General features: G+C 42.4%; 2 protein-coding genes across 3 annotated transcripts; both read left to right on the plus strand.

The window, feature by feature from the left end:
* The first annotated feature begins 1380 nt into the window (after positions 1-1380).
* On the plus strand, positions 1381-5013 carry LOC136430154 (notch homolog 2 N-terminal-like protein A). 2 transcript variants are annotated; one of them, XM_066420485.1, is made up of 5 exons: positions 1381-1529; positions 2200-2268; positions 2876-3013; positions 3395-3574; positions 4626-5013. In XM_066420485.1, exons 2-5 carry the CDS (start codon positions 2205-2207, stop codon positions 4856-4858), a joined length of 615 nt encoding a protein of 204 aa, XP_066276582.1. In that variant the 5' UTR covers positions 1381-1529; positions 2200-2204; the 3' UTR covers positions 4859-5013. The 2 variants fall into 2 exon arrangements, with proteins under 2 accessions (XP_066276582.1, XP_066276591.1); XM_066420494.1 differs by lacking the exon at positions 4626-5013 and adding an exon at positions 4365-4486.
* Positions 4944-20054, plus strand: LOC136439013 (fibropellin-1-like). Its single transcript, XM_066434530.1, has 17 exons — positions 4944-4968; positions 5017-5170; positions 5568-5672; positions 6083-6228; positions 6638-6795; positions 7244-7382; positions 7885-8046; positions 8510-8635; positions 9172-9315; positions 12423-12980; positions 14583-14723; positions 15460-15529; positions 16239-16320; positions 16781-16833; positions 17104-17190; positions 17709-17827; positions 18694-20054. The coding sequence occupies exons 1-17, from the start codon at positions 4944-4946 to the stop codon at positions 18861-18863; spliced, it is 2439 nt and encodes an 812-aa protein (XP_066290627.1). The 3' UTR covers positions 18864-20054.
* The last annotated feature ends 401 nt before the right edge of the window (positions 20055-20455 follow it).

Here is a 20455-nt window from a genome sequence, read left to right on the forward strand (position 1 = left end):
ATACATGTAAGTAAATAAATAAACAAGTGTTTGCGACAACGAAGAATAAGCTTGAGTTTGTCACCTCAAGTGAGGATGACTGTTAAGATGCAAAAGAATATACACAAATATGTTCATGGTTCCTTTTTTTACGTTATGTGCCTCAGTATATAGTATTAATCGTTTCCGTAAACTGTCCGGCCGGGCCCCGGTTTGGCCCGGTAACACGCCTGATATATAATACTAGGGTCACATTTCACCAAAGCGGGGCCCGGCCGGACAGCTTGTGGGAACGAAAATTACTAAACAAAAGACAAGAAAACACAGAAAATGTAAAAAGAAATCAATCCACACCATGAATTATGCATACTCTTGCAACTTTCATTATTTGTTTCCTCAAATTAAACAGCCCGGTCGGGACTCGGCTCGTCTAAGCATTGTTGGGAATGGTCACCCGGCTAAACGGCTACCCTGGGAGTCCAGGCACCGTAATCGGAGCACCGCACGCGCGCCCAAGCTTTCACGGCCCACCCTCCGCTGCCCCCCGAAGACCGACCCGCCCCACTCTCCGCTGCAAACCCAAGCTCCGCTATCCGTAATCGGAACCGTATCCGTAATCGGATAGCGGAGCTTGGGTTTGCAGCGGAGAGTGGGGTGGGTCGGTCTTCGGGGGGCAGCGGGAGGGTGGGCCGTGAAAGCTTGGGCGCGCGTGCGGTGCTCCGATTACGGTGCCTGGACTCCCAGGGTACTAAACGGCCGGATCGGAGCGCGTCTGGATACAGTGTCAGAACGTGTATCTGGATACAAGTATCTGCTACCGCGGAATGTTATCTCTTACAGGCAGGGATCACCGAGGGCACGGTCGGTATGAGACTTGCAAGGAATATCCACATGGTCTCTCGGCATGATAGCCCAGCCCGTGTGAGATACAGAGCTATCAGGATATGGGCATTGGGATACTGACAGGTCGAACGCGCTTGCGTCGATCCATGTACTACTAGCTAGTATCTAGCCGGACTGCGACAAATTGCGCCATGCAGGCGTTCGCGAATTTTAGGGGCAACTTATCGCTAGCTGAAATTGCGAATTTTTTTGAAATTTTCAATAATGCGCCTTTTTATTGCCAGAGTTGGAAAAATAACTTTGTCGTTGAACCCCCCCCCCCCCGATCGATGTGTAATGCGAAACTTTTCTACATTGAATGTTCTGCGTTTTCAATTATTTCCACAACCAACTTGAACTCAAAATTCTGACATCGGTCTAGTTTTTTGGCGCGCTCGCATCAGTTTTGGGTGACGGGCAACCAGAGCATGAAATCATCAAGCCAGTCAAGTGTGACGTCATCATGTCCTAGCAGGGTGACCCGCTGGCCCAAGGGTCAAAGTTGAGATGTCAAGTACCGGATGCTATGTGCATGTACACACAGGTTTGGGAGTTTCTCATCGGGAGCGGCCAGTAAACCTCCTAGGTTAGCTTTTAGATGTCACTAGAGACACTTGGATGTAGCCTTGCAAGGAGACTATGTCTTTGGCAAGGTGAATTCTAGAAAGGTAAGTTTTAAAGCTACCTTTTAAGCTGTGTTTTAGATCTTGAAACTTGTGTCGTTAACGTTTAGATAAGTTAGCAAATAAAAAATAACGGCAAATAAAAAATGCAAATGATTTAAAAGTAGACCATGAACCAGAGACTATGAACATGATGACAGTGACTTTGCAAGTGAAGTTCATCGACGAGAAAAAAAACAAGCTGATAATCCATATCATCGTCTAAACCAGGACGTTTTGCCCACCTGTTGCATGTTACAGCTTTCATAATGTCCGTCAATAATAGATGATATTGATTGGTATTATTTAAAAGTCAAAGCATTGTTGATTTATGATCATACAGTCTATGCTGTTTTCAATACCACCCCTGCATGCGTGAAATACACTAACTGTGGTCATGTAAATTATGCTGGAAAGGGCCTCAACATCTCCTGATCATGAGCTTTATATAGCTAGCGCTCCCATGTTGTTAATTTTCTTTGTTGAATATGTCATTTTGAGCTTACGAAAATCAATTTCATGGCATGAAGTCTGTCCCAACTACCGAATTTCTGTCCCAGGACGGAGGGACTGGTCCCGGAGACAGAACAGATAGCAATTCTTTCCACCACAGACAATTGCTTCATGATCAATGAGTCATGATATTGATATTATGTTCTTCTGTCCTTAAATACAGACACTATGAATGGTACCCCAAACAACCTGCTGCCTTGCCTGGTGCTAATGCTGACTGCTGGTCTAGCAGGTACAGTTGTGTATCATTTTCCACAATGAAAGAAAATAGGTATTTCCGCTCAAAAGTGTTTGCAATTATTACAGGTCTTTGTTTCAAGACTCGAGAATACCTGGATTGTCTTGATATTTGATATTTTGGTAGGTCACAAAATAATTCATTTACATTCGATTTTGGCCCCCCTATCAGCTTGTTGAGGTACTGCAGCAGAACTTATGGTTTTGATATCTCGTATTCTGGACATGATGTGGACGTGATTTTTGAATGGTAGATAGCTTTTGAGGCAGAGAGTAAGTGGTGTAAGTTTTAGCCTCCTAGCGGGTTTTTTCAAACTTCAGGGGCAATTTGGTTTCATATACATATAACTTTGAAGGGTCTGTCAACCCCTTCCTGAATAGCTCTAGAAGGGGTTGACAGATCGTTATTGTTTTTGGTATGTAAATAGATGATTTACATTTATTAATTATTTTTACTGACCATTAGCAGACTGTCCTAGCCTGGGTCCCATCCAGCAGATAGCCTGTGCATGCTGTGGACTGGGTGTGCAATGGCGGGGACGACTGCAGAGATCTGTAGATATCTTAAGTGATGATTTACATATCATTTCTACTTAAATCAGGATCAGACTGTCCCAGCCTGGGTCCCATACAGCAGATAGCCTGTGGGGACGGTACATGCACCCTGCTGGACTGGGTCTGCAACGGAGAGGACGACTGTGGAGATGGGACAGACGAGACGGCTGCAACTTGTCAAGGAGGTTTGTTTGTTTGTTTGCTTGTTTGAGTTGTATAACCGGTAAGCTGCCATTAGGCGTAACACACCAGTTTTGTACATTAAGTTCAAGCTGCGTAACTAAGACTGGACTGTAAGGTTTGCATACAGGAACCCTCACACTACTAGTAGGATGGCCTCTACACTTTTCAGTACCTTCGGTGGAATTTTTAATTTACTTGAGTTGTGGCTCTCCTCAAACAAGCAACCTCCGGCTTTACATCCCATGTGCGTCCCATCAAATAAGCATTCAGATGATGTATAATACAATACATTTGATTAAGTAGTCATGGAGATATGATTGACCGAAATTAAGTTCCCAAATGCCAAGTTTATTTGACCTTCTTTTGAATATTCCCCTTTACAGAAGATGCATGTTTGGGCCAGCCTTGTCTGTTTGGAGGGACGTGTCAGGCACACGACAGGACAGACTTGCAGGTGGCGTTCTACACCTGTACCTGCCCTCCGTTCTACACAGGCTCCAACTGTGGTACCGTCATGGACACCAACGCCACCCGGCACTGTCAGCCACAGCCATGTTATAATGGTAGGACATAAAATTCAAACATGTATCTGATAGTGATATATCTGAGTTCTTTCTACATGTTCTACGTATACCTCAACCACAGATACCACAGGTTATGATGCAATATATTTGAGTTCTGACCAGTTCATTTCTATCCTAGGCATCCAGCCCAATGTGGTTTGGTCAGGCTCTATTTGGGGAAGAAAGGTACTCTTTGGGGCATGGTAGAAGGAGTCGCCAAGGAATGTTAAAAAAAAAAGCTGGCTGTGAGAGAATTAGATCTACTTATTATTGTTCGAAGTTGAGGATTACTCAAAGCAACCTATGAGAAAAGCTGAGTCCTATCACTATAACTTAGAGCTCGGCCCTACGATCAAAAGCATGAAGTAAATGATAGAATGGTATATTTGATATAAAAAAGCCACAAGTGCTGAATTGCAGCTTCTGGACAATGTATGTCCTGTACATGTTATCAGGACTTAAAAGGCATTACACATTGAATAAAAGTCTTCATCCTTATATGGTCAATAAGATTATACGCGTTAAAAGTCTATCTAAAACACTAATATTTACAGTCATTATAGCAGCAGTCATTTAACAGACGAACGCAATATGGTAGTGTACTGTTTATCATGCGTTGGGTCCGGCACTTAAACTGACTCAGTTTCATATTGTTCCTGAGTGATCTGTTGTGGACATCCCCCTACGTGATGGCAGCCAATCACGATATTTGTCACTGCTTGTAAGAGATTGGGCAAACTCAAGGCAGAGTTTGTCGCGTCAATGTTTAGCTGCACGTTCCTGTTATCAGGTGGCACCTGCCGTGAGGAGGCAGGAGGGTTCAGCTGCAGCTGTCCAGCAGGTCTGACAGGTGTCCTGTGTGAAACTGACGTAGATACAAGAATTATTGATGTTTAGATGCATGCTCCTGTTTCAGATGGCACCTGCCATGAGCTGGCAGACGGTTTCAGCTGCAGCTGTCCACCTGGCCTGACAGGTGTTCTGTGTGAGATTGACGTAGATGTGAGAACTATTGATGTTTTAATAGCTTGATGTTCCTGTCGTCGTGTAGGTGGCACCTGCCGTGAGGAGGCAGATGGTTTCAGCTGCAGCTGTTCAGCAGGCCTGACAGGTGCTCTGTATGAAACTGATGTGGATGAGAGAATTGTGGATGTTAAGATGCAAATGTTACTGTTGTCAGGTGGCACCTGCCTTGAGCTGGCAGACAGTTTCAGCTGCCTTGAGCTACCAGACGATTTCAGCTGCAGCTGTAATATTGTCATGCAAGAAATGTTGATGTTTTAATAGCTTCATGTTATGTTCCTGTTGTCGTGTAGGTGGCACCTGCCATGAGGAGGCAGACGGTTTCAGCTGCAGCTGTCCAGTAGGTATGACAGGTGCTCTGTGTGAGACTGGTGTGGATGAGAGAATTGCGGATGTTTAGATGTATGTTCCTGTTTCAGGTGGCACCTGCCATGAGCTGGCAGACGGTTTCAGCTGCAGCTGTCCAGCAGGTCTGTCAGGTGCTCTATGTGAAACTGACGTGGATGAGTGTCAGCGTGACGCTCAGCTCTGCAGTCCTGGCGGTGCCTGCATCAACCTCTACAGCAACTACAGGTAGGGAACATGTCAGGAATCAACTCAGCTCGACGGTATACGTGTTAGAAACTTGTGGACAGTATATGGCATGTCATATGATTTATTTTCAATCCTTTTTCTGACAGACTTTATAAAAATTCAAGGTATACATCATACATGTATACAGTAACAGTAAACTGCAATGCTGAATGTTTCTGAGATAGGCACCTATTCGAATGCAGGAACCCATTTTACATCCAACCCATTTTACATCCCTTCCAAAAGACCGGTGCAGCCCCAAACGAGATGTCCTGACCCAGGATTGAACCAGGGTGCTGCTACCAGTTGAACTTTAGGGAAATCCCCTTACAATTTCACCCCATGTTGTTCTTCTTACAGAACATCATGTCTGTGTTTGTTGTTCCTTGTTCTGCAGCTGTACCTGCCATCCCGGCTTCAGCGGTCCCTCCTGCCAAACATACGACCCCTGTACAAGTCACCCCTGCAAACATGGCGGCCAGTGCAGTGCAGCTGGAAACACGTGAGGACACCTTCTTCCTTCTTTCTTTGTTAGGCTACCAACTTCAACATATTGAAGATTCTGTTGCCTATTTACCATATACACAATGTACTGTAAGGTTAGATACATTCACACTAGGAAGGACCCCTACTCTTTTCAATAAGTGTGGCGGGTTCTTTTATGTGCTCCAGGTAACTGTCCTCAAACACAGGACCTTGATGTAACGTCCTATCCAAGAGATGTCCCTAACTGAAGCTAGGTACTCCTTTCCACCAGAGTGAAATGAGGAAATTTGTGTTAAGTGCTTTTTCCAAGGGCACAATGTCAGGGAACCCCGGATTCGAACCTAGGACCTCTCGGTTCTGGGCCAACCCCCCTGCCTTCACGCCAACGTGACTCCACGCCAGTTCATTAGTCATTTTGTTTGGTAGGTTTCAGTGTGAGTGTCCAGATGGGTACCAGGGCAGACTGTGTGAGGAGGAGGTCCTAGCTTGTAACAGCGCCCCCTGTCAGCATGGTGGGACCTGCACAGACACGCAGGATGGGTTCATCTGCACCTGTTTAACTGGCCTCACAGGTACATACTAAAACATATAACAAGCATAGACAGGAAAGGAGACAACAATACAAGTAAGAGTTAAACATGTGTTAGGAAGCACTGTAGGCAAAAGTGTTGTACTAAGCTAGGCAAGTAGAGTCAACTTCTTCTTGCTTCTTTGTGTGCTACATTTGTATGTCAGAACAGATAATGTTTCTTATGCAAGGTTTGTCCAAGTTTACAAAAAACATAAAGTTTAACTTCTCCGTTGTATTAACTTAAGTTTAACTTATCCGTTGCATTTACTACAGATATTTGAAGTACGGAAATTTCTATTTGATATAATCAAGAAGTACAATTCCTTATGATACAGTTTACAAGAACCTAATATAAGATGTTTATACCATGTCTGAGCCCTTGCCCTTGCACAATTTCTATTGTCATGAAGGAAGGACATGTGCAGACCAGGTTGATGTATGTGCATCTGAACCGTGTACACACGGTGGCACCTGTTTGGCTGGCTTGGGAGATTTTACCTGCCTCTGTACCCCGGCGTACGCAGGGCTGCGGTGTGAGAGGCCTCAGCTGTGCTCATTTCCACTTCAGGTGGGCTGGTTACATTACTGATAGACTGTCAATCACAGTTACCAGTTCAATGAATGATAGCATGGCAATTGCTTCCAGATTTCTGCATATGGTTTTCAGAATTCTGCATTATGATTTTCAGAATTGTACAATATGGCTTGCCGGATTCTGCATATTATGCTTGCAGAATTCTGTATATGGCTTTAAGAATTCTCCACTCTCAAATGCTGAAACCAGCACAGAATTCTGCATTTTACTGAAGAATTCTGCGGAACTGAGCTGGTCCCACGAGGCCTATCCAGTGACATAACTGTTATCATGCACTACGACACATTCTAAAATTGTAAATTTCCCACTGAAACTATGCCACAATAATCATGTACAGTTTATCGGATTTCAAGTGTTTTTTCGTGTCCGGATTTATAGTGTCGCCTGTTGTACATGTATGTCTGTCTGTGTGTGTTTTCAGGACCCTTGTCAGAATGGTGCAGTATGTTTCCCTCTGCCAGGGGGCGCAGGTGTCAGATGTGTGTGTCTGACTGGCTTTACTGGAGACCAGTGTGAAACTAACATAGACGACTGCCAACCTGATTCCTGTGGACCGCATGGTAAGGGCTCGGTGTACCTTCTTCTCTGGTAAATAGTTAAAAATTCCTGCTTACTTTAGATTTATTGTGTAATATACCTTAAGTTTGTATTTGTCATTTCAGATGTAAAGCTCGAGGCCCATTGTATGAGGGAGCTTCAGGCACACATGTGTATATAAAGCCTCAAGTGCCAAACCTGAGCACGTACAAGAACCCAACACACTTATCAAGAAGATAAAGGGTGACCCAGTGTACTTGACTGAACACGCAAAGCAGCAAAGCCAATTTGCACTATACTACTTAGCCAATGACAAAATGTCATTCCTCGTCCTCAGTCTGAGCTTCAACTACATTTTGTACTTTTTTAGATTAGTAGTACCTAATTTTACCTTGCGTACATCATACATGTGTAGGCCTTATAAACAAGAAGTTTACAAGACATGATTTTATGGAGGTACTAAACAAATATAAGATTCTCTATTACAGAAGTTATTTCAGTCAGATATTTGTCGTGTACATGTAGGGCGCTGTGTGGATGGAGTCAACTCCTACAGCTGTGAGTGTGACGTGGGTTATCAGGGACAGCACTGCCAGGACCAGCTGCAACTCTGCCAGCCTAACCCCTGCAGAAATAACGGCTTCTGCTGTGCCTACGGACTGCCTTGTGGACAGCATTTACAACCTGGTAAGAGATCATTTCAATTATGGCATAATTCCTTTCTGCATGAGAACTTTAAAAATCTTTTTTTCAGTTTGTTTGTTCAGACCCTTGTACTAGGTATACATAACTGTAACATCAAATTGTAGAGCTAGTAGCACGTACATGTAGGTCAGCAAGACTTAGTGTTCTTGCTGTTTCAGTAGCAGGGTATATTTTTGCAAGGAGTGGTTGCTAGCCCTTCCCCATTAACGAGGTACCACCTCGAACACAAGACCCCATTTTACGTCCCTCACAAAAGCTGGGTGCAGCCCCAATGTGTTCAACTTGTCACATTCCTTATTGACGCTATGCTGAAGAATCATCCACTGTCTTGTTTACGACATGAGAGTTTGTTCATTTCCAGGAGAGAGAGAGTGTTTCTGTGCCAATGGTTTCACAGGACAGTTGTGCCAGGTGGTTTGTGACATGAGAGTTTGTTTATTTCCAGGAGAGAGAGAGTGTTTCTGTGCCAATGGTTTCACAGGACAGTTGTGCCAGGTGGAGCTGGATGAGTGCAGCCAGCCTGATCTCAGCCCTCACTGTCTGAATGGTGGTTTGTGTCTCGACGCTGTCGGTAAGCTAACTCTAAGACCCTCATGTAATCTAGAAATACATAATTGTATGATACAAATTAAATAACTGCTGGATAAGGTCTTTAACAGAGTCAGATGTGGTCCCAAACGTGACAAGTCCATACCCCCCAGAAAGTCCACACCAGTCATTAGTTAGGAAACAAGGGGAGGTATTAAGACAAAGTCATGTTTGGGACCGCATCCTTGCTGCCTCGTCGCAAAGTGGCAAGAATTTAAGAAGTAAGTTAACGTATTATGTACAAAAATGCATCCTTGTCAGAATAATTACGTCACAATAGGACATTCAAGTTGACTTTGCACTGCTAGGACAAATTCATGTTGCACCAATGAAGACAGCAGATACATGTACATTTGTACATGTAGGTTTGTTGAAAAGTCTGTAGAAAAGAAAATTAAGGTTACATAGTATTACATACAACAATGTTGAGTATGCCTCTTTTTCTTAAAGATTAAGTGCTTGTTTAATCATCAGGGGTGGTTTAATCTTCAGGAAGTGGGACTTCTATGTGTCTTGCAGGTGCCTACAGGTGTGTGTGTGCGGCAGGTTACTCAGGTGCAAGGTGTGAGGTCACTGCCCCGTGCGCCGCGCAGCCCTGTGGAGCAGGACAGTGTGTTGAGTCGGGAGCAGCCTACTCCTGCGTCTGTCCTCCCGAACTCACAGGTAGGGCTGTGTACCTAAACGTTAATATCCAAGCAGATCTATCGGTGACAAGGCAGTATCAAAAGGGCCAACCAGTGTCTTTGGATACAGGTTTGCCCTTTAAATACTGCTTTGCCACTGATAGATCTCCTTGCAGACTAGTAAACATAACATCAGGTACAGGTGATCTTTGTCGTCGGAACAACATGTTTTTAGTAACAGAATTATGTCAAAATGTTTAATACTTTTAAAATTAATGATCAGAAAGTCTATTAGCCTAAGGGTATACGTACAGTGATAGGTACATTGACATCCAGTATTTTCCACCTGTACCTAAATGATTTTTTTGTACTGTGTACCGGTACACATTCCTTCTCACAGGACTACACTGTGAAACACTGCTACACCCATGCAACAGAACAGACAACCCCTGCGGACAAAATGGAGAGTGTCGTCCCCACGGACAATCCTTCCTCTGTGTTTGTTCGGCCGGGTATACGGGACAGTACTGTGACATATCCATTCCTACAGTAACAACATCTACCATGACTACACCCTGGATCCAGGAAACAGTTACAACAGAGAGTTATTGTGAGTGTTTATCAAGTTATGTAACAATGACATGTCACCCCTAACTTTTGCAAATCTATCTGCAAACATTCTTTTAAGCTATCCAGCGAAGATGCCCCTACTGTGCTTGGTGGTAACAAATTCCACTGTACGATAGTTTTGAATCAATCCTAGCTTCAATTGATAACACCCCACTACCACTGTGGCCTCAGAAAAGCAACATTAATGGCACTACCTTTACCTTTTACCTGTACCTAAACCTTTTCACAAAGTAGATGGTGGTTTTCCTTGATAGCTTTAGTCTGACCTTACGAAAGTCGCTGTACTTTTGTTGTGTCAATAAAAATTTTCTCTTGTGAAGTCTGGCACTTGAAGGCATAATTTCTTGAATGTTCTCTTTTCAGCTGGTATTAAATACTTATCAGTCATTTGCAACTGTCTGAAATAATCTTTTTCTTTCTGTCTCATAGTGAGTACGACTCCTCCAGTTCCCATCCAGACTTTGGCACCAACACAGACGGTGTCTGCAGAACCACCAGTGGCCTGTGACAGTCGCCCCTGTCAGAACGGTGGCGCTTGTTATGAAGACAGCCTGGGGTGGTTCTGTCAGTGTCAGGAGGGCTGGCAGGGACAGATGTGTGAGCTGGACTCATCCGTGTGTGACCCTGACCCTTGTGTGCAGGTATAATGTTTGATTTCAAAATTGTTTATTAGGAAACTCCTTTAGTGATTATTACTAAATCTTTACATCATACGAAAAAATACAGTACTCTTGACTACTACTAATCATCTTCACACTACTAATTAGTATATTTATACAATGTACCAACTTAAGTGAAAATTACTTAACAATAAACCAAAACCTATGACTATTAGTCATATTATATGATTATGAAAGACAAAAAAACATATATATATATATATATAAATGAAGTGTACTAGAGAGGTCCAAAGTTATTTACACCATGTGTATTTGCCACTTTGTAGGGTTTCTGCTTCCCGCTGTTCGGAGCTGCGTTTTGCGACTGTTTCCACGGCTACACGGGGGACCGCTGTGAGGTCGCTATCATCGACTGTGACCCTGATCCCTGTGTTTTCGGTCAGTGAAAAGTTTAAAAAGTTTATCGCAAATTCCTGCCTGGAGGCTAATTGAAAGTACATGTAACATGAAAGGTCTACTCTAGATCTAGTCTAAATAGTCACTCTAGAGCATTGTTTTATTGGGTTCGACTTCTTTTTCCCAGACAGTGGAAGATGAATGATCCCACCTTTTCTGTAATGTGTGGGTTCTGTGTTGTTAACTGTTAAGAAGAAAGTAGTTTCAATCATGTCTGGAAACGTGGAGAAATTAGGATGGAATTTGGTTGTCTCATCAAACAGCTCCTTTCTTTTGTGATTGTTGAAGGGACGGTTTGAAATGAAATGTGTTTCAGCTTCCACCATGTTTGAAGTGCACTATTTACAATTTCTTTCTCACACAGGTCAGTGCTCGGTAGGTGACCAGAGTTTTTACCAGTGTGAGTGTGATCCGGGCTATGGCGGTGTAAACTGCTCGGAAGCTGTTTCTGTCTGTGCCAGTCAGCCATGTCTGAACGGAGGCACCTGTGCGACGGACAACAGCAATGCTGGCTTCAACTGTTCCTGTGCTGAGGGTAAGTCATAGACTGTGATATTTTCCCATTTTGTTATGATCAGCAAATGTATGATTGACATATACCACTGGAATGCTTGACAATGTATAATTTCCTTAAAACTTACATATTATGTACATAGAAGTCCATTTTTTCATCAATTGTTGAAATTTGGCGCAAAGGTTAAATAGAACATAAAATATTCTCTTCTTGAGACTGAAATATCTCAATTTGTTGTTCAGATTTCTATGAGAGATTGATTAATGAGTTAAAAATGACTTCACCCTTGGTGCGTGTGTGCGGCAGGTTACGCAGGTGCCAGGTGTGAGGTCCTCGCCCCGTGCGCCACGCAGCCCTGCGGAGCAGGACAGTGTGTGGAGTCAGGATCGTCATTCTCCTGTCTCTGCCCTCCCGAACTCACAGGTATAGGGCTGTGTACCTAGACCAGAGCTGGAAATACTGGGTGCATGTGCACCTTTGTGCACCCAAAATTGGAGCTGTGTACCTAACCTTTGACTGTGCACCTAGATATTTTTGTAGGTTGTAGGGTAAAGATACTATTGTATGCTAGTACACAGATTATTCTTCAGTATCAGAAAAAGCAATCATCTATATATTCATTAAATTTTGATGTATTACTTGTTTAAGATTTTGAAGTTATCTATAGAATTAAAGATTCAAGTTCTTAAGAGCCAGTACAGATGAGTTTGTAATCAAGACTGACATTGTTTTTTTGTTGTCTATTTGTTTATTGTAGTTTATTTTAACTTGTGCTTCCAAAATTCTTTCTGTGCACCTAACTTTTTCGGTTAAGTACACCAGTGCACCTATTCCCAGAAATGAATTTTGGCCCTGTAAACATAACATCAAGAACAGGTTCAGATGTCACCATGTCTTTCTTTTGTGTTTGTTTGGCCGGGTATACAGGACAGTACTGTGGCATACGAATCCCTACATCAACACTGTCTACCAGGACTACACCATGGAGCCAGGACACTACAGCTTCAAGTTCAACAGCCCCCTCAGTTCCTGTACAGACATCTGGCCAGGACACTACAGCTTCAAGTTCAACAGCTCCCTCAGTTCCTGGCCAGGACACTACAGCTTCAAGTTCAACAGCTCCCTCAGTTCCTGGCCAGGAAACTACAGCTTCAAGTTCAACAGCTCCCTCCGTTCCTGGCCAGGAAACTACAGCTTCAAGTTCAACAACTCCCTCAGTTCCTGGTCAGGAAACTACAGCTTCAAGTTCAACAGCTCCCTCCGTTCCTGGCCAGGAAACTACAGCTTCAAGTTCAACAACTCCCTCAGTTCCTGGTCAGGAAACTACAGCTTCAAGTTCAACAGCTCCCTCAGTTCCTGTACAGACATCTGGCAGTGCACCTACACAGACGGTTGTTTCTGTCTGTGCCAGTCAGCCGTGTCTGAACGGAGGCACTTGTGTGGTGGACAGCAGCAATGCTGGCTTCAACTGTTCATGTGTTGAGGGTAAGTCTTTGAAAACTTAAGTCATAATTTCTCCTTTTGTAATGATAAGTATTATTGCTAAGATATTGATAGTGATGTGTTGTATCACTGGAAAGCTTATACAAGGGGAAGTAAAAAAACTAAAAATGCAGCCAAGACTGTGGTTTCATAACATTAGGTCATTTTTTCATCAGGAGGTGAAATTTGGCACAAAGGTAAGGGAACATATATTAAGATATTATCCTCTTGAGACTGAAGTATCTCAATGAGTAATGGAGATGAAAAAAACAAGCTTATTTTAAAAGCACTTGCATTACTTTTTGACTACCCCTCATACAATTCCCTTGAAAAGGATACCTCATTTGTTATGGTCTCTCTTTTGTACAATGAGCACCATGGCAAAAGTGCAGAAATTCTGCTGCCAACATCAGGCACTGTGTCGGTAAGGAAAGTTTGGCATTTTTGTTTTGGGACATACTCGCATAGCTCTGGTTTTCAACCCTTGAATGTAGAATCATGTCAAAAATATTTAATATCATGGTATCTATAATAGGGAAATAGATTAAGCTTTCCAATGATATACATGTATAACATTTTTCAATTGATTGAATGAGTAATGACTATGTATGGTTTATCAAATTCGAAAATGTGTATAGTAATATATGTTGATTGAAAGTGATTTCAGCACAATTGCGCACTGATCTTGACACATATTAATTACTGATGATCAACTTTTCTGCAGCTTGGTTGACTCTTCAGTCATCAAGTACAGGGTCTGACCAATTTAGTCCCATCATCTGATGATCATGATAGTCAGATAGCCAGGTTAGTGGGTCACATCCAGGTGACAAGGTGAAGTGAGTGTTGAACTGTCTACATGTAACATTAGCTTTGTCAATGTCAATGTTATGCATGGTGTTGTTAGCTTTGTCAATGTCAATACTAGGGTTATGGATCACTTTGTACAGCATGAAGGTTTGTATTGTCCCTAGACTGTTGCATGCTGCTCACTTCTTTCCCACTCTTTAGTTGTTTTGAATAGTTTCACTTCATCACGCACATCGTTTGTGCATGAACACATATGTCACTGTCCGTGGTTATTATTGTTGGTATTTGGTGGTATGACATTCTTTAATTTGCAGTTGTGTACAAAATGTCTCAAGATCTTAGCGGTTAAACAGGGCACAATCTTGACAGCAGCTGTAACGCAATGCATGTGAGGAAATGCTTCAGTGTTGCTAAAAGTTTCATTGCTCGGTAAGAGTTTTGTGACTCAGCCTCCCTTTCCACTACTGGGTGTGGACCGTTGAATGACCAAATTTGGATGACCCAGGATTTTACCACAAATTGAATTTGATCCACGATGTAGGAGAATCATTTGAATTTGAAAGACATTGCAAAACACACCAATCTTACAAAAAATACACCTCTTTAGTATTATGATAATTTTTAAATTATTAATCATAGTGTAACAGTTACAGTACTAAACGAATCTTTTGTTCAGACATTCAATGGTTGCTCAACAATCGTGGCCTCAGTGGAAAGGGCATGTATTATGATAGTATGATATACATAACTTGTATTAAACAAGGTATGTAAAATGGTGTTAACCTCTGCCTGTAGGTTTCCTTGGGGATGTATGTGAGGTTGAGGACAGGTGTGCTCAGGTGACATGCCGCAACGGAGGAACCTGCATCATGAATGAAGATGGCCAGGCCACATGTTTATGTACACACCTGTACACAGGAGACAGCTGTTCCCAAGGTATGTGTGTTAGAGCTGTGTACCTACACTGTACCGATACAGTACTGCATGGTACTGGACCGGTACTAATCAGGTCAAGCCTGACTCGGGATGACTAATTTGACAGATATAATTACTGTGAAATTACCGTGGCAGTGCACTAAAGCCACATCTATACTATACTCTAGCACATGAAATACATTTGCAAGGCTGGAGTCAGATATTCATCTGTGTTTTCATAAAAATAATACCTAGCACAATCGAATATCATGTTTTTACCAGTTCAAACATGCTTTTTTCCTTATTGAAAATCTACCATTTTCTGAACAATAGTTTAGGTACAGGTTCAGGTTCGGACCTGTACCTAAACCCGTGTACCTGTACCTGTACCTAAAATTTGGTTAGGTACACAGCTCTAATGTGTGTGGTTGGGACTTGTGGAATGGTTAGTACTAATAATGAGTCCAGGTCTTAACTATGTTTTTTGCAAACTGTGATGCAAGTTTCTGAACTGGTCGCCATGTTCACTGTGATGTCATTGATGCCATAACTGGATTACCCTGATGAGACAAAAATCTTGAGTCGCAGCATGGTCTAGTAGAAGTTATGTATTTTAAATAATAATATCGTTAACTAAATAATACAGTTTCAAGTATGATAGGCTTGTCTCTGTGCCTCCTATTTGAATCCATGTTCTGACCATGTTCCTTGTTTTTCCCCATTCTGAAGCCATGACTTGTACATGTATGTGTTTCAGCACTGTCGTTCTCCCTGGCTCAGTTCAGTGGGCAGAGCTACCTGCAGTACCCCCAGCACCTGCCGGCTGTGTAAGTCTGCAGTACAACTTACAGTCATGTTTTTTTATTTTTTTAAATTTTGATTTACCACATTTGTGGAAGGATTGACATAACAGGTGAACTATCACCTTTTCAAGATGTCAACCCAGACCAGACTGTAAGGTTTGGACCATCGTATGCTCCTACTCTTTTTCAAAAGGTGTGGTGGGTTCTTTTACGTGCGCGGGGTGTGGCTCTCCCCAAACACGGGACCTCCATTTAACGTCCTATCTGAGGGACATCCCTAACCTTAGATGAGTTAGGTACTACTCATTTTCACCTGAGTGAAGTGAAGAAAGTCGTGTTAAGTGCCTTTCCCAAGGGCACAACGTCGGGGCGCAAGTTCGGACATGTCTCTGGGCACAACCTGGGATTAGATCCCGGGCCCCATTGTTGGGTTTGACAAATCTGTTCATATCTGAACTGGCCCCATGTATGAGGGAGCTTATGATGTCAAACCTCGGCACGTAAAAGAAGCCAGCACATTTATCAAGAAGACTAGGGGTGACCCGGTGTCACACAGATCCTGCACTCTCTGACTGACAAGTTATATGTAGACAACTATCTCTATATATGATATATAACAGAAAGTCATTGGCAAATGACCTCACATCTGAATTAAGCTGTTGTTTTAAATTCTTCTATATCATTATTAGATATGACATACCAGTCAAGAATACTTTTTGTTATCATCCCGCAGATCCAGTAGACAGACCAGACTTGCCATGGTGGTGAGGACAACTCAGGACAACTGTTTGCTGCTCTGGTTGGGGGACCCACAGGTGACACTCTTCAATCTTCTAAAGCAGCTGCTGTAACATGGCAAGGTGGAAATTAAGGTGGCCTAGTGGTTAGGATTGTTGACTCAAAACCTTGAGGTACTGAGTTTAGATCCCTGACAGGTCCTGATCATGGTGTTGTGAAAGGCATTGAGGTAGGTACATGTATGTGCTATACATACAAAACAAAACATTGTACATAATAAAAAAGTATGTATGCCACACTAAAGAAGTAATTTCAAGAAAGAATGTTGCATTATCACCATTATTCAACAATTGAAGGAGCCATATTTAAGGCTTTGTATTTGACACAAGTCATGCATGAATGTATTTTATTCATTGCCGCTGTTTCTGCCATATAAACTTGAGACATTTTGAGTTGTAAATACTTGACTTATTATTTACTACTAAGAATAGATACACTAAGAACCAAGTGTGTATCAAACCTTACTTGTATATGCAGGGTGTTGGAGACTTCCTGTCTTTGGGGTTCTACCAGGGTCAGTTAGAGCTCAGGTATGTTTTCTACATCTGTACAGTGTCACCCATTTCATTGTGCGGCTTAATGGCTCAGAACAAAGAGCTTACGGGTTCAATCCTCTGACATACCCCAATCTTGTCCCCTTTGGAAAGGCACTTGCCACGACTACAAAATTCCTTGGCCTGTGAATCACTGTCTTGTAACTTCTATAACTGTGTAAAATTTGGCAGCCCAAAAATGTGAAAAATCAATTTGTTAGAAAAAACTGAATTGATTTATTGATTTCTTGATATATTACTTGGCAGGTTCAATCTCGGAGGTGGTATTGCAGAAATTACAGCATCTGCTGTTAACATCAACAATGGACAATTTTGGAAGGTCCTGCTTGACAGGTTTGTTACAAACATCCACCATATGCATTCAATATAGAGAAGTAAATTCAATTGCAACTGTTAGTCCCCCTTTTCACTAGACGCCAATAGCTGAGCTATCATAAAAGAGATTAGTCTCCTTTTCGAGGCCGTAGGCACAGTGGGGTTGTTATCCACTGTGTCTAAGGCATGGTATGGGAAGCGGGAGCCCATCCCTCTCCTTCCACTGCAGCAGCTTTGTACCAAATTCAGTATTTACAGACAACATTTTTTTTTGAGAAACGGGTGAAAATTGTTGTTATTCAGATTTCATCCATATATCTATATAGACGGTATAACCACCCTTCCGCAGAACACATATTAAGCTTTGCATGCACGCGGCGCAACAGCAGCTGGTCGATATATTAAACTGAACGACTTCACACGTCACACCTAACCTTTGCACATCTAACTGCAAGTATAATCAAATCAACATGGCATGAATAACGAAATGAAAGAATCTTTGGCAATCAGTATGCAACTTTGGTATTCTCACACAGGAGAGATAGAGAGGGCCAGCTGACAGTGACTGGCCTAGACGGGACAGAGCTGCAGTTCACCTCAATGTCCCCAGGGGGCGCTGTCGGGCTCAACGCTGTAAACAACAATCTTTACATTGGTGAGTTATTAGTGATAACCTTTATTGTACATTCATACCCTATCAGGCTAAGTTCTGATACAAAGCTCATGATAAAGTGACACTGACAGGACTTATGATACTTATCTAAAACATGTACTACTCTTACATTGGTGCAACTTCTTGTTGTCTTTTTGTGATGTTACCACAAGGCCAGTGTGTCACAGGTCATGTTGCTGCTGGTTGTGTTAACTATCCGAGTACTTCTGCCAAAGACACTTGATGGTGCATACATATATATATATAGGACTGGTTAAGTATATACATGTTCTGAATCTATATCATTCTGTATCTATATAGCCGGTATAACCGCCCTTCGGTGTAGCACACCAGCTTAGCAGGCACGCGGCACGGCAGCAGCTGGTTATATTACGCTGAACGACCTGTCACAGCTAACCTTTGCACATCAGATCTGCAAATTAGCTAAGGCTCAGGCCATCTGATAAGAATGCCCTTATTTTACTTTGTGGCAACGAGTTCCACTCTATGATTGTTCTGGTAATACCTCAATTGTGTTAACAAAAAAGGACAAGAAACATTCATGCCTTTAAGTACCAGAGTTATAAACCAAGGATTGATGTGTTCAAAAATTCGTTTTTCCCGAGAACCATAGTTACTGTAGAATGGAACTCGTTGTCATCAGATGCTGTAGGAACACCTTCACTAAATAGCTTCAAAGAATGACTGCAGTCAGATGTGCAAAAGTTAGGTGTGACAGGCCATTCAGTGTAATATAACCAGCTGCTGCCGCGCCACGTGCCTGCAAAGCTGGTGTGTTACGCCGAAGGGCGGTTATACCGGCTATACAGATACAGAACAAATTGAAGCTGTGTACTTGTCCCCTCCAGGTGGCCATCCCAGCCCTGCTGTGCAGGTGTCTGCTGGGCGGTACACGTCCGGACTGGTCGGGTGCGTGGCGTCGTTAGAGTTTCCTCAGGACAATGGGGCAGACCTGCAGGCTGTAGACTTACAGCAGGGTGCTACAGGCGGACTGGACATCAGCAACTGTCTGGTCTGACAGGCAGGAGTGCAGATCTTACACTAGAAGTTTTCTGTCTGCAGCTGTGTTAGTTAGTTACTGCCTTTTGGCGTAACACACCAACTTTTGTATCTGTACCTACTGGTATAGCTGCCATTCAGAGTAATACACCAGCTTCTGTATCTGTATACAGTATAGCCAGTATAACTGCCCTTTGGCCTAATACCCCAACTTCTCTGTCTGTATCTTATATAGCCAGTGCAACCACACCACAATAATTATATAGTGCAGATCCTAAGTAGGTATTTCACTTGATGTGCCTCGCTCCGTCCTGAATTGGATTTGTGTTACACCTGGACTTTATGATTAATGGGAATATCATACAAGAACATGACTACAATGTATGACTATAAAGACAACAAAACACACAAAGTTTGAAAAAAGATTTTCTTTTTTTATCGAAGAAATTTGTTGAGCACTCCGCCAAATTGCTCCGCTGCAGTGAGGTTACTAGACGTGCCACAGCTTCAGTGAAATACCCGCATAACACACCAGATTCTGTATCTGTATAGCCAGTAAAACCACCCTTCAGTGTAATACACCAGCTTCTGTACCTGTATCCATATAGCCGTTGTAACAACTCTTTGGCGTAATACACCAACCTCTCTGTATCTATATAGCCAGTGTAACCACCCTTTTGTGTAACACACCAGCGGTGCAGCAGTAGCTGATAATATTCATTAAGAAGTCAATTTTTTTAAATATCTATTGATTGAGCGATGTGGCCAAGTTATGATACCTGAGCCACAATCTCAAGTCCAGATATGATAATATAATCATTATAATAATAACGATATATGTGCTTGTATATGGTGCAACTCTGATTTGTAAATTTGAGAGTTCTAATATGTATGATTTGCAGCGTTTCTTATCAAAGTGTCCAGTATTTCTGCAATAACTTGATAGGTACTTAGTAGGTCCTAACAGCAACACAAATGAGTATTTTCTTTTGTGTTTACATACATTTTTTAGCCAACATACTTGAGAAATCAATTATATTTTCATAGTCGTTGCAGGAACTAAGTAGTAAGGATGGTAAACTGAGGCAGATCTTGTCGCCAAATAAGGCTTTTGCATGTGTTATTATCTCGAAAGTTTTGTCTATGTCCAATGATGATTGTAAATTAAAGTGAACGTTTCCAATTATCAAAGTAAAATTTACCTCGCACAGTTGTGCTTCTGTGGTCATCCTTTTGTCTGCAATCTATATAGCAATCTCAGGATGCAACACATGTGATGGGTTTGGATGATACGAAAATGTGACAGCCTTTTGGGAAAGGGTCTTGACCATTCTTCATTAAGCCCCCGTCACAAATAAGAAATTCAGCTCGGCCGACGCGTTTGCGAGCTTCAAATGTGCATTTTCGGCCGAAGTACGGCCGACGTCCTGTCGATTACGCGGGCTTTGGGCAATTTCTCTAAAGAAAAGTTGATCCAAATATTGGCCTTTTACAGGTTAGTCGATACTGACTTCGTCCATGTCCAAGAGATGGCACCATCTCATGGTTTTTTAAAGTTTTTAGTGTTCGACGGACGTCGCCCGAGATTTTCATTTGAACATACGGTCGACG

This window comes from Branchiostoma lanceolatum, chromosome 1, assembly GCF_035083965.1.
Source record: "Branchiostoma lanceolatum isolate klBraLanc5 chromosome 1, klBraLanc5.hap2, whole genome shotgun sequence".
NCBI lineage: Eukaryota > Metazoa > Chordata > Leptocardii > Amphioxiformes > Branchiostomatidae > Branchiostoma > Branchiostoma lanceolatum.